The sequence below is a fragment of the Balaenoptera acutorostrata genome, chromosome 7, assembly GCF_949987535.1.
Source record: "Balaenoptera acutorostrata chromosome 7, mBalAcu1.1, whole genome shotgun sequence".
NCBI classification, from domain to species: Eukaryota; Metazoa; Chordata; class Mammalia; order Artiodactyla; family Balaenopteridae; genus Balaenoptera; species Balaenoptera acutorostrata.
Window position 1 is genome coordinate 14534544 of NC_080070.1, and position 15167 is coordinate 14549710.

General features: G+C 43.2%; 1 protein-coding gene across 2 annotated transcripts in view; it reads left to right on the plus strand.

Annotated features, from left to right (window-relative positions):
* Nucleotides 1-542: 542 nt before the first annotated feature.
* KDM7A (lysine demethylase 7A) overlaps nt 543-15167 on the plus strand; it is an 84206-nt gene continuing 69581 nt past the window's right edge. For both annotated transcript variants that reach the window (XM_057550181.1, XM_057550182.1), the window contains exon 1: nt 543-806. In XM_057550181.1, coding sequence (XP_057406164.1) covers nt 613-806 — 194 coding nt within the window. In that variant the 5' untranslated portion in view covers nt 543-612. The remainder of the gene's footprint in view (nt 807-15167) is intronic.

Sequence of the window (15167 nt, forward strand, 5' to 3'; positions counted from 1 at the left end):
TTGATTTAAGATTCTCCCCGGGTCGGGAGGTGGCCCTGGCGGGGCTCTAATTTCCTCGGTTCGCAGAGCCAGGGCACACACGCAGCGTGCGCCGCTTTTCACTGCGCAGGAACTTCCCCGGCCTCTGCGTTCACTCAGAAACGCCGGAGCCGGCTGCTCGCACGCGCCCGCTGTCCCCCTCCCGGGGCCGCGCTCCCCGCGCCACCGCGCGTGTCCTCAGGGAGCCTCTGCCTCCCTCCGCCTCCCCCGCCCCGCGTGCCCTTCAGCCTGTCCCTCCGCCGGGCTGACGCGAGAGGAGCGCGGCGCGGGCGCCGGCGGCAGCACGACGTGCGCGAGACGCACGGTCCCGCGCGGAGCGCCGGAAGGAGCCGGGCCGGGACCTCGCGCGTCGTGCGCGCGCCGCCGCCAGCCGCCCGCGGCCCCCTCCCCCCCACCCAGCGCCCGGCTGTGGCCTCGCGCGCGCGCGCGCGCGCACTGAGGCACCGCCGCCGCCGCCGCCGCCGCCGCCGCGGCTGCTGCTCCGGCTGCTGCAGGAGGCGGCGCTGGCTGGCGGCTGCGCTCGCTCCAGTCGGCAAGCGGAGCAGCGAGCGAGCGTGTGTGTGTTTTTTAAAGATGGCCGGAGCGGCGGCGGCGGTGGCCGCGGGAGCAGCAGCTGGAGCCGCCGCGGCAGCCGTGTCGGTAGCGGCTCCGGGCCGGGCCTCGGCGCCCCCGCCGCCCCCGCCGGTGTACTGTGTGTGCCGGCAGCCGTACGACGTGAACCGCTTCATGATCGAGTGCGATATCTGCAAGGACTGGTTCCACGGCAGGTAAATAAGCCCCTTCCAGCCCCGCCGCCGTCGCCGGCCACCGGCCAACCGCCGCCTTCGCCGCTCCGGCCGCCCGCGCCGCCCTCCGCCCGGCCGCCGCACTGAGCGCCGAGGGGCCCCGGCGCCGAGCCCCCGGCCCGGGCAGTGGGGCACGCGGGGCCCCGGGCTCGCCGGGCGCCGGGCGGGCTACGGGGGCTGGTGGGATCGCCCGGCCGGGCGAAGAGTCGCCACAACAAACGGGAACAAAGGGGACCAGCCGAGAAGTTGGCAGGGGGAGACCGGGGCGAGGGGACGCGTCCGGGGCAGGCGCCGGCGGAGGCGGCGGGCGGAGCGCCGGCCCGGCCCGCCGCCCCTCGCCGCACCCGCAGCCCGCCGCCGCCCCGCCCGCCCGGGGCTCCCGGCCCGGAGTCGCCGCCCGGCCGGCCGCCGTGCCCGGCCGGCCGCCGCGCCTTCCTTCCGGGCGGCGACCGGCTGGCCCCGGCCCGGGGTCTCCAGAAATTGCCCTCCTTCCCCCCGCCTCCGCCCGCGGGTCGCGGTCGCGCCCCCTTCCCCGGTCTTTATCAAACTTCCTCGGCCGCGGGGCGCTGAGACGGGGGCGTCGGTAGCGCCAGCCCGGCGGGGCTCCGCGGAGTAAACAGAGCAACAGATGAGGCACTCTCGGGGACTTGAAAGATGCCAGTCGGAAGTTCGGGCCGGGGGTCCCGGGCGGGGCGGCGGGGCGGCTCGGGTCGTGGCCTCCACCCGCCACCCGGGCGCAACCCGTCCCGGCGGGGGTGGAGCGGATGGAGTGGGCAGCGGGGCCCGAAGGGACAGCCTCTCGTCCCCAACCCCCCGCGTCGCCCCCGCGCCGCAGCCCAAACTTTACAAAGAGTGAAATTTCCCGTCGCCCGAGGGGCCGGCGACACCCGGGCGGCCCGGGGCCAGCGCCCGGGGGCCTGGTACGGGCGAACTTTCGCCGGACGGTGGGGATTTCGGGTCGGGTGGCGGGGGCGGCGAGCGTCGCCCTCTGCCTCGGCCGCCGCCTGTGTTTCGGGTTTGACGTTTGTGAGAGCTTGGGCCGCCTCCGCCGCCGAGCCGCCGACTCGTGTGTTTTGTAATCAAAGTGTGAGGCTAATAAAGGGCGGCGCCACAGCCTCTTGACTCCGGCGTGGGAGGGATTCGCAGGCATTTAAACAAAGAAACTAGTTGAGGTTGGGCTCCCAAAGTCCTTATTTGGGTCTTGTGGCAAAGCCTGCGGTCACTTTTAGGTGATGCAGGTTTCCCGAGCACCGTTTCATGTCGTATCTGGGCGAGAGTACGCTCGCGGGTAAGAGCAGATATGGTGACTGTGATTGTAGGAAGTGTCCTTTGATTGACAGCAGGACATTTAAATACAGCCTCCGCTCCCCCCCTCCCCAATTTTGTAGAAACGCTGCACGACCAGGCCAGATGTCTTAGTCTCCCTCTACTGGACCTGGGAGAGAAAACCAGTTAAATTACAGCGTTCTTGTCAGTGTTTAGTGCTAGGTACAGTTGGTTTTATTTAATTTTCAGCTACAGCTAGTTTTCATCAGTTTTCAGGTTGCACAGTTCTGACAGCACAACAACAGAGGGGGGAAAAAAACCCCAACAAATTGTCACTGTAAAAGAAGGACAGCATCCTTATTTTGTATATCAGATAATCTTTTAATAGTCTGGTATATGCTGGGAATGTTATTGCAAATGTGCCGCTTTGTAATAAGAATAAATTATGTAAAGTGCTTTCTTTATTACTTGAAACCGATGTTTCGCCTATATTTTGATTGTATGTAAAACTGAAATATGAAGATACCAAGTTTTGCCAATTCTATTTCTACATCTTCTTTTCCCATCATAGGCAACCAGAATAGAGATTATCCAAAAATCTAGGTTACATATAGAATAAAACCCAAATCCCTGGTGATTATGTAAATACTTATTTTTTTCAAAGAACTGTTTTAGCTGCATAAGAAATTTGTCCCATGGTACAATGTAGAGATTTGATGGCTTAATAAATTTTTGACTACAATTTTATTTATCTTAATTTAAGTAACACTATAACCATGAAAAACTGCAGGTAGTTTATGGAGAATTTTGTTAATACATTTAAATACAAATTCGTAAATAGGAGGAGTTGAAGGGAGAATAAAGAGGCTGTGTGTGAAGGAGGGAGAGCAGGGCCAAAACAAGTATGGTCTCCTTTGTCACATAGATTTGTGTGACTTTATATCTGTGGAAGTGACTTTGAAAAGTGCTTTTTGAACCCAGGGCTTTTTTGACCAGCAATCCTTGATAAGTTAATGTGATTCAGATGTCAAAAGTTAGAAAATTTAGTGATAATGTCCTGCCATGCTTATTAGCAAGTTTAATTCTTAATGAAACATTGGTAATATGGGGTCCATATGTTTTTCCTGTAATCAATATTTACTTTGTTTATTGTACCACAAAATGAATGCTTTGTTGAACACAGCAAAATGTTCCTTAGGTATTAATTATTAAACAACTGTCATTTGCTTATGTGAGAATTGGCCCCTAAAGTACCAAAGTACAACTTTAACCCCCATGCTCAGCTTTCCTTTGGTTTCCAGGGATGGTCCATCTGCAGAAGAGAAAGAGAGGGTAGGAGGGTGGATACAGAGAATTGTCTTTCCTGGATAACTTCTTGGTACTTTTATTTTTTTCGAGTAGGAGAATTTTTTAAACTCAAGGAGTCAGTAGATTTTGGTATAAATTTGGGTTAACTCTGCCTGGAGTTTCTGACATCTGGAAATCCGAAAAGTTTTTGCCCTAATTTATCCTGAGTGGGAAGGAAGATCCTCCCTTGATGCTTTTTAGCCAGGCATGAGGGCAGATGGAATCAGCTTCCTCCAGGTTTGAGGCTTTTGAACTTTGACTGCATCCTTGGTGTTCAGGAATTCCAGTCCCTCAGTCTGCCTAAGCCTTTTCTGTAAGTGAGAGGGGAAAAGAACATGTGCCCAGGGTACAACATATAATTGATACCTTAGGGGCAGCAAGCTGAGGAATTAACAGGATTTTCCTGGGCAGGTTCCTTCCAACCTAGAGATGGAGTTTTTCCTCTCTGAGTCCTTGGTGGAAGTAAGACAATGGAGATCTTTCTTGACAATGCCCTACCCCCTACTAATCTCTAGGATAGATGTCTTTCCATAGAGCTTTTATATCATCCTATGCAAAATGGCATCATTGCCCTGATTCAGTTGTATTATATTGTCTTTTGTCTCCCCATTATAATGTAAACACCTTTATTTATTAGTCTTGTTAGTCATATATTCATGTTGATTGGCAAAAGTAACATATTGTAGAAAAATTGAGAGGTATAGAAGAGAATCAAGAATATGAAATTACCCGTCTTCCAGTGATTACCAGTATTTTAACATTTAAGGTATACATATGTATTTTTAAAAATGAAACAAAACTAGGAATTTATTTATGCGTTCTACTGTTACCTATCATTCATTAATGTATACTTTTTCCTATATCTTTAATGTTCTTTGAGAAACATTTTCAGTGGCTGCATAGAGTTTAATTTCATGGAAGTACAATACATTTCAAAATCATTCTCCTCATGTTAGTTTTTTACTTTGTTTACTAGTTTTTCTTCTATTTCCTAATGATGGATGGTTGATTGACATCCTTCTGAATAAACCATTGTTGAGCATCTGTAATCGTTTCCTTAGAATAAATCAAATGAGTTAATACATGTAAAACACTTAGAAGAAGATCTGGCCCATGTAAATACTCAGTAAGAAATTTCCTTGAAGTAGAGTTATTAGTCACAAGGCATAGATATTTTTAGGCTTCTTGTGCCTATTGCCAGAATGTCTTTCAGAAAGGTTATTTCAGTTTATACTCTCACCTACTGCCTACTTGCGTTTCCCTGGATTCTCACTAAGGTATTATTAACCATTATCTCCCTCCCCCCGGCCCCCCCAAAAAACCCCCAAACAAACAAAAATGTTGCCATTCTGCAGATACCAAAAGACATACCCATGAACCCAGAAGCCCATTCATGGCAGCACTATTCATATTATCCCCAAACTGGAGCAACTTAACTGTCATCAATAGTCGATTATATAAACTGTGGTATAATCATAAAATGGAAAGCTACTTAGCCATAAAGAAGGAATGCACTACTGATGTATGCAACAACGTGGGTGAATCCCACGGATATAAGGTTGAACAAAAGAAGACCGACATGAAAGCGTATACTGTTTGATTCTACTTACATGAAGTTCAAGTACAGGCATAATTGAGTAGAAGTCAGACTAGTATTGATACCTCTCTGGGGGTATTTACTGAGAGGAGGCTCAAGGGAGCTTCTGAGGTGCAGGAAATGTTCTATATCTTGGTCTTGGGTTGTTGTTACATGAGTGTATACTGATGGAAAAGTCCACTGAGCTGTATGGGCACTGAAGATTTTTTTAAAACTTTATTACACTTCAAACATTAAAATAAAAAGTTTAAAAAGTTAAAAATTTGCCACTTTAGTAGCTGACACATAGTATTTTGTAATTTTACTTCATTTCTTTTTCCGGACACAAGGGACTGCCTCTTGTGTTTTATCAAGTATGCTGTTGGCTTTGGCCCAGTTTGCAGTATGCCTGGCGCTGTTCTTGGTGCTAGGAATATAGCGATGAACAAAGCAAAGTCCTTGCTATCCCGTAACTTACATTCTGTGGAGGTGTGGATGGTGGGGAAGTGGGATAGTTGAGTAAATATACATGGCAAAAGAATGCTAAGTGCTGTGAAGAAAAATTGAGTTAGGAGAAGAGAGAGGACTGGGGGTGGTATAAGGCTGCTTTCATACGGTGTGATTATGGAAGGCTTTGCGAAGGAGCCATTTGAACACTAGAAAATTTTGGATTTCACTCAGAGCAAATAGTCAAATATTTTGAGTGGAGGAATAAACGATCTGACTTAACCTTTAAAAGGTTCACTCTGGCTGCTACATGGAGAAAATACTGGAGGGGGTGGCAAAGGTGACAGGCAGGTGAGTAAGAAAGCTATTGTGATAATCCAGGTGAGGGATGATTTTAAATGTTTGAGTGGTTTTGGTAATTTACCAATGTCCTAAATTAATTTTCATTCCTGAAGTTTGAATGAACGAAGAGCCTGGTTTATGGGGATAGAAGCATTTTACCTAGAATAATGCTACTGGATAGGAGTTTCTCAGCTACTCATAGGAGAATATATGAGTATTTTCTTCATATGTTTCACTTATAATAGTATTCTACATATATACTCAATTTTGCTATTTGAACTAAAATATGTTGTGAAATGGAGTCTTATCTCAGAATGCTTAGTGGCACTAACATATAGTTCTCTCATCAAGCTTTAAAACTTTTTAAACCATCAGTTTGGGGCAGATTTTTGCTTGGTATGCTGTTATATCCTGCGTTCTTAGGTATGAAATTGAGTTTACTGATCACCTAAAGGGGATGAATGCCTTTATATTTGATGGTCTGACATGGTGGGGCTCAAGAATAAGAACAGAACAGGAGTAAGTAAAGGAATTTGATTATAAAGCAAGCTTTGGTTGGTTTGAGCAGTTGAAACCCCACAATAATTTGCACAGTTTTTGAACAGTTGGTCAGTGCTGATGTTGCAGCTGCTACCAAGTGTCTAATTCTTTTTGGAAGTCACATTTTATTCCTGTAGTGATTGCCTACTTACTTTTCCATTAATATTAATATTATACTTTTTCCATTAATTATGGTGTGAATAAATGGTAACATGATTTTTAAAAAAAATTAATTAATTTATTTATTTTTGGCTGTGTTGGATCTTTGTTGCTGTGTGTGGGCTTTCTCCAGTTGCGGCGAGCCGGGCTACTCTTCGTTGCAGTGGCAGGCTTCTCTTTGTGGTGGCTTCTCTTGTTGCGGAGCATGGGCTCTAGGCAGGTGGGCTTCAGTAGTTGTGGCTCACGGGCTCTAGAGCGCAGGCGCAGTAGTTGTGGCGCACGGGCTTAGTTGCTCCACGGCATGTGGGATCTTCCTGGACCAGGGCTTGAACCCATGTCTCCTGCATTGGCAGGCGGATTCTTAACCACTACACCACCAGGGAAGTCCGACATATGATTTTTGTATGTATTTGTGTGAGCCCTGGTTCCTTTTATTGGAGAATGGTTGTTAGAAACCAAGGTCTGGCACTCGGTAGGCTCATTGCTTCTAGACGTTCTCAGTGGACACAACTAGGAAATACTCTAATCACGCACATGCACACACACCTGTATTTGTGTATATGTCTATTTGTACTAAAACCATAAAACTTTATAGTGATACCTTTGATTCTAATCTAACACCACAGGGTTCATTTTAAACTTCCCCCTTTCCTTACTTTTGACTTTGTTGACTAACAGAAACGCAGCTCTCATTATCTACAATATATTTATTTGTTCAATCCTAGTGTATACATAAAGTACATAAAGTAGTTCTCAAATTGCTAACCCATACCCTTCTGAGAAACCCAGTTTGCTAAGTAGATTACGGTATTTGTGTGTAGGTTTTGTTTTGTTTTGTTTTTGTCTTTAGCCTTGTAATATCTAGGCAGAAAACCGTTTTCTAAAGTTAACTTCTTCTACTTTAGTGTGTTATTTATTTGTAATATAGTTCAGGTTTATTTGTTACTGTTTATGTTGCATTTTGGATTCCTCCTCTGTCTTGGTTGGTTTTAATTGTTGGTTTATATTTTGGGTATGTGGAACATTACTGTGGTTCTAAGAAGCCAGAAGTTACATGAAAAGGTATACTCAGAAGTGTCTTGCCCTCTTCACTCCTCCTACCCCTCCCGGTCCCCCATCTCCCCGATCCCCACGAGTAATCACTCTCTTTAGTTTCTGGTTTATCCTTTCTGTGTGGAGTTTTTTGTTCGTTTTCCCACAAATGTGCAGATCCTTGTGTGTTTTCTTATATCTACTTTTTTTACACTGTGTAGCATAAGATAAATACTCTTCACTTTGCTTTTTTTTTACTTGACGGGGTATACTGGAAATCACTCCATGTCAGTTCATAGAGCTCTTCTTTATTTTTATTTATTTATTTTTTTAGAAAGTAAATCATCACCTTTTTTGACCAGGATTCTTTATTTATTTATTTATGGCTGTGTTGGGTCTTCATTTCTGTGCGAGGGCTTTCTCTAGTTGCGGCAAGCGGGGGCCACTCTTCATCGCGGTGCGCGGGCCTCTCACTATCGTGGCCTCTCTTGTTGCGGAGCACAGGCTCCAGACGTGCAGGCTCAGTAGTTGTGGCTCACGGGCCTAGTTGCTCCGCGGCATGTGGGATCTTCCCAGACCAGGGCTCGAACCCGTGTCCCCTGCATTGGCAGGCAGATTCTCAACCACTGCGCCACCGGGGAAGCCCTTCTTTATTCTTTTTAACAGCTGTACGGTACTCCTTTGTGTGCATGTACCCTGTTTTATTCATCCATTTTCTTGTGTATGGGCATTTAGGTTGTTTATCATATTTTATAGTTACAAACAATGCTGTAATGAATAACCTTGTGCATATGTATTTTCATATTAATGGAGGTATATCTTCAGGTTAGATTGCTAGAAGTGGGATTACTTGGTCAGAAGATTAAGTGCATTGTTTTGTCAGGATTACCAGATTTCCCTCCAGAATGGTTGGACTAGCTTTCATTCCCACCAGCAGTGTAGGAAAGTGCAGCTTTCTCCACATTCTTGTCATCAGGATGTGTTGTCATGTTTTTAATCTTTGCCAATCTGATAGGTGACAAATGGTATCCCCGTTTTGATCTGCATATCTCTAATTACAAATGAGTTTGAACAACTTTTCATGGGGCTGAGGGCCATTTTCCTTCCTTCTTTCTTTCTTTCTTTTCCTTTTCTTTTTTTTTTTTTTGATAGAATCATCTGTTTATATATTCTGAGAGCCCCTGCATGTGTTTGAGCAAGCATACCATGGGATGGTTAATGGAAACTAGTTGAACGTTAAGATTCACTTCCTGGCATGGACATGTATACACTACCAAATGTAAAATAGATAGCTAGTGGGAAGAAGCTGCATAGCACAGGGAGATCAGCTCAGTGCTTTGTGACCACCTAGAGGGGTGGGATAGGGAGGGTGGGAGGGAGATGCAAGAGGGAGGAGATGTGGGAATATATGTATATGTATAGCTGATTCACTTTGCTATAAAGCAGAAACTAACACACCATTGTAAAGCAGTTATACTCCAATAAAGATGTTAAAAAAAAGAAGATTCACTTACTGGGTTGGTTTGTCATTCATCTCAATGTTGCTAGCCACCATGATGGTTTTGACTTTAATTTCAATTTTTGTGGATTTTTTGGAGAAAATTTCAAACATAAACAGAAATAAATAGGATAGTATAATAGGCTTCCAGATAACCATCACTCTACCTTAGTGATTATCAATTCATTCATGACCAATCTTGTTTCATCTAACCCTGCCCCCATTTCCCTTGCACTTGGTGTTATTCTGAAGCGAACTGGTGATGTGTCATTTTATATCTGTGACTATTTCAGCATGTACATCTATTAAGATAAGGCCCCTTTTAAGAAAAACTACAATACCTTTAAAACAACTAAAAATAATTGAAAATTGTGTAATATCAGTATTCAGTGTTCAAATTTTCAGTTGTATCATAAATGTCATAATATTTTTTAGTATTTTGGTGTAGTAAATGGTAAATACAGTAACTTTTGGTATTATAGCTTGAATCAAGGTCCAAATAAGGTCCACACATTATGATTAGTTGATGTGTCTCTTAACCTGTAGCAGTGGTTCTCAACTGGGTGGGATTTCGCCTCCCAGGGGACACTTGGCAATGTCTATAGAGACATTTTTTATTTTGGCAGGGGGATGGGGTGGGGTTGTTCCTGGCATGTCATAGGCAGAGGGCGGGGATACTGCTAAACATCCTGCACAGAGCAGCTCCTACGAGAGAGGATTCTCTGATCCTAAATGTCAGTAGTGCTGCTGTTGGAAAACCCTCATCTGTAGATTTTCCTCATGTTTGTTTTCTTCCTTTGCAATTTATTTGTTGCAGAAAGTGGTTGTTTATCCTCTAAAGTTTTCCACTTTCTGGATTTTGCTTATTACATCCTTGCAGTATCTTTCAACATGTTCCTCTCTCTCCTGTAAATTGGTAGTTGGAGCTAGATAAGCTTGATCAGATTCAGGTTTTTCCCGCCAAGAATATTTTGTAAGTGGGTGGTGTAGTCTTCTATCAGGAGGCATGAAATGTCTGGTTGTTTCTCTTTTTGTCATGTTTGCTGCCATTGATCAGTGCCAGTATCCATTCATTCATTCATTAGCAGTTGCAAAATGATATTTTAATTATAAAATTTCTTCTTCATTTGTTAACTGGAATACTTCTATAAAGAGAAAACTTTCCTTCGTCTACTCCTTTGGTTACCATTTGTATAGGAGAGGTAGATTTAAATGCTTGATTCGGGCTTCCCTGGTGGTGCAGTGATTAAGAATCCACTTGCCAATGCAGGGGACGTGGGTTTGAGCCCTGGTCCAGGAAGACCTCACATGCCGCGGAGCAACTAAACCGGTGTGCCACAACTACTGAACCCGCATGCCACAACTGCTGAAGCCCGCATGCCTGGAGCCTGTGCTCTGCAACAAGAGAAGCCACTGCAATGAGAAGCCTACGCACCACGATGAAGAGAAAGGTCGCCGCAACTAGAGAAAGCCCGTGCGCAGCAACGAAGACCCAACGCAGCCAAAAATAAAATAAATAAATTTTAAAAAATGATAATAAGATGGGGGAATTCCCTAAAAACAAAAAAAAAGCTTGATTCTTTCCCTTCATCACTAGTTTTGAAATTCATTGGCTCATTAGCATCCTCTATTGGTTATTAAAGGAAAAATTCAGTGTATAATATTTATTAGCTTTAAGCAATAATGAAGTAAAATGGTGAATTTTAAAAAAGGTCAGTGTCTCCTTTGACCACATAACTTGTAATTAAAAAACAAAAACAAACCCCCAAAAATCTGGTGAGAAATTCAAGCAATATAGAAGGATAAAAAAGTGAAAAGTGAGACATTCACAGAAAGACAGACAAGATGAAAAGGCAGAGGGCTATATACCAGATGAAGGAACAAGATAAAACCCCAGAAAAACAACTAAATGAAGTGGAGATAGGCAACCTTCCAGAAAAAGAATTCAGAATAATGATAGTGAAGATGATCCAGGACCTCGGAATAAGAATGGAGACAAAGATTGAGAAGATGCAAGAAATGTTTAACAAAGAGTTAGAAAAATTAAAGAACAAACAAACAGATGAACAATACAATAACTGAAATGAAAACTACACTAGAAGGAATCAATAGCAGAATAACTGAGGCAGAAGAACGGATCAGTGACCTGGAAGACAGAATGGTGGAATTCACTGCTGCGGAACAGACTAAAGGAAAAAGAATGAAAAGAAATGAAGACAGCCTAAGAGACCTCTGGGACAACATTAAACGCAACAACATTCGCATTATAGGGGTCCCAGAAGGAGAAGAGAGAGAGAAAGGACCAGAGAAAATATTTGAAGAGATTATAGTCGAAAACTTCCCTAACATGGGAAAGGAAATAGCCACCCAAGTCCAGGAAGCGCAGCAAGTCCCATACAGGATAAACCCAAGGAGAAACACGCCGAGACACATAGTAATCAAATTGGCAAAAATTAAAGACAGAGAAAAATTATTGAAAGCAGCAAGGGCAAAACGACAAATAACATACAAGGGAACTCCCATAAGGTTAACAGCTGATTTCTCAGCAGAAACTCTACAAGCCAGAAGGGAGTGGCATGATACACTTAAAGTGATGAAAGGGAAGAACCTACAACCAAGATTACTCTACCCGGCAAGGATCTCATTCAGATTTGATGGAGAAGTCAAAAGCTTTACAGACAAGCAAAAGCTAAGAGAATTCAGCACCACCAAACCAGCTCTACAACAAATGCTAAAGGAACTTCTCTAAGTGGGAAACACAAGAGAAGAAAAGGACATACAAAAACAAACCCAGGGCTTCCCTGGTGGCGCAGTGGTTGAGAATCTGCCTGCCAATGCAGGGGACACGGGTTCGAGCCCTGGTCTGGGAAGATCCCACATGCCGCGGAGCAACTAGGCCCGTGAGCCACAACTACTGAGCCTGCGCGTCTGGAGCCGGTGCTCCACAACAAGAGAGGCCGCGATAGTGAGAGGCCCGCGCACCGCGATGAAGAGTGGCCCCCACTTGCCGCAACAAGAGAAAGCCCTCGCACAGAAACGAAGACCCAATGCAGCCATAAATAAATAAATAAATAAAAATTAAAAAAAAAACCCAAAACAATTAAGAAAATGGTCATAGGAACATACATATCGATAATTACCTTAAACGTGAATGGATTAAATGCTCCAACCAAAAGACACAGGCTGGCTGAATGGATACAAAAACAGGACCCATATATATGCTGTCTACAAGAGACCCACTTCAGACCTAGGGACACATACAGACTGAAAGTGAGGGGATGGAAGAAGATATTCCATGCAAATGGAAATCAAAAGAAAGCTGGAGTAGCTATACTCATATCAGATAAAATAGACTTTAAAATAAAGAAGGTTACAAGAGACAAGGAAGGACACTACATAATGATCAAGGGATCAATCCAAGAAGAAGATATAACAATTATAAATATATATGCACCCAACAGAGGAGCACCTCAATACATAAGGCAACTGCTAACAGCTATAGAAGAGGAAATTGACAGTAACACAATAATAGTGGGGGACTTTAACAGCCCACTTACACCAATGGACAGATCATCCAAAATGAAAATAAATAAGGAAACACAAGCTTTAAATGACACAATAGACCAGATAGATTTAATTGATATTTATAGGACATTCCATCCAAAAACAGCAGATTACACTTTCTTCTCAAGTGCACACGGAACATTCTCCAGGATATATCACATCTTGGGTCACAAATCAAGCCTCAGTAAATTTAAGAAAATTGAAATCATATCAAGCATCTTTTCTGACCACAACGCTATGAGATTAGAAATGAATTACAGGGAAAAAAACGTAAAAAACACAAACACATGGAAGCTAAACAGTACGTTACTAAATAACCAAGAGATCACTGAAGAAATCAAAGAGGAAATCAAAAAATACCTAGAGACAAATGACAATGAAAACACGATGATCCAAAACCTATGGGATATGCAGCAAAAGCAGTTCTAAGAGGGAAGTTTATAGCTATACAAGCCTACCTAAAGAAACAAGAAAAATCTCAAGTAAACAATCTAACCTTACACCTAAAGGAACTAGAGAAAGAAGAACAAACAAAACCCAAAGTTAGCAGAAGGAAAGAAATCATAAAGATCAGAGCGGAAATAAATGAAATAGAAACAAAGAAAACAATAGCAAAGATCAATAAAACTAAAAGCTGGTTCTTTGAGAAGATAAACAAAATTGATAAGCCATTAGCCAGACTCATCAAGAAAAAGAGGGAGAGGACTCAAATCAATAAAATTAGAAATGAAAAAGGAGAAGTTACAACAGACACCGCAGAAATACAAAGCATCCTAAGAGACTACTACAAGCAACTCTATGCCAATAAAATGGACAACCTGGAAGAAATGGACAAATTCTTAGAAAGGTAGAACCTTCCAAGACTGAACCAGGAAGAAACAGAAAATATGAACAGACCAATCACAAGTAATGAAATTGAAACTGTGATTAAAAATCTTCCAACAAACAAAAGTCCAGGACCAGATGGCTTCACAAGTGAATTCTATCAAACATTTAGAGAAGAGCTAACACCCATCCTTCTCAAACTCTTCCAAAAAATAGCAGAGGAAGGAACACTCCCAAACTCATTCTATGAGGCCACCATCACCCTGATACCAAAACCAGACAAAGATACTACAAAAAAAGAAAATTACAGACCAATATCACTGATGAATATAGATGCAAAAATCCTCAACAAAATACTAGCAAACAGAATCCAACAACACATTCAAAGGGTCATACACCACGATCAAGTGGGATTTATCCCAGGGATGCAAGGATTCTTCAGTATATGCAAATCAATCAATGTGATACACCATATTAACAAATTGAAGAAGAAAAACCATATGATCATCTCAATAGATGCAGAAAAAGCTTTTGACAAAATTCAACACCCATTTATGATAAAAACTCTCCAGAAAGTGGGCATTAGAGGGAACCTACCTCAACATAATAAAGGCCATATATGACAAACCCACAGCAAACATCATTCTCAACGGTGAAAAACTGGAAGCATTTCCTCCAAGATCAGGAACGAGACAAGGATGTCCACTCTCACCACTATTATTCAACATAGTTTTGGAAGCCCTAGCCACGGCAATCAGAGAAGAAAAAGAAATAAAAGGAATACAAAGTGAAAAGAAGTAAAACTGTCATTGTTTGCAGATGATATGATATTATACATAGGGAATCCTAAAGATGCCACCCGAAAACTACTAGAGCTAATCAATGAATTTGGTAAAGTTGCAGGATACAAAATTAATGCACAGAAATCTCTTGCATTCCTATACACTAATGATGAAAAATCTGAAGGAGAAATTATGGAAACACTCCCATTTACCATTGCAACAAAAAGAATAAAATACCTAGGAATAAACCTACCTAGGGAGACAAAAGACCTGTATGCAGAAAACTATAAGACACTGGTGAAAGAAATTAAAGATGATACCAACAGGTGGAGAGATATACCATGTTCTTGGATTGGAAGAATCAATATTGTGAAAATGACTATACTACCCAAAGCAATCTACAGATTCGATGCAATCCCTATCAAATTACCAATGGCATTTTTTACGGAACTAGAACAAATCATCTTAAAATTTGTATGGAGACACAAAAGACCCCGAATAGCCAAAGCAGTCTTGAGGCAAAAAAACGGAGCTGGAGGAATCAGACTCCCTGACTTCAGACTATACTACAAAGCTACAGTAATCAAGACAATATGGTACTGGCACAAAAACAGAAACATAGATCAATGGAACAAGATAGAAAGCCCAGAGAAACCCACGCACCTATGGTCAACTAATCTATGACAAAGGAGCCAAGGCTATACAGTGGAGAAAAGACAGTCTCTTCAATAAGTGGTGCTGGGAAAACTGGACAGCTCCATGTAAAAGAATGAAATTAGAACACTCCCTAACACCATACACAAAAATGAACTCAAAATGGATTAGAGATCTAAATGTAAGACCAGACACTATAAAACTCTTAGAGGAAAACATAGGAAGAACACTCTTTGACATACATCACAGCAAGATCTTTTTTGATCCACCTTCTAGAGTAATGGAAATAAAAACAAAATTAAACAAATGGG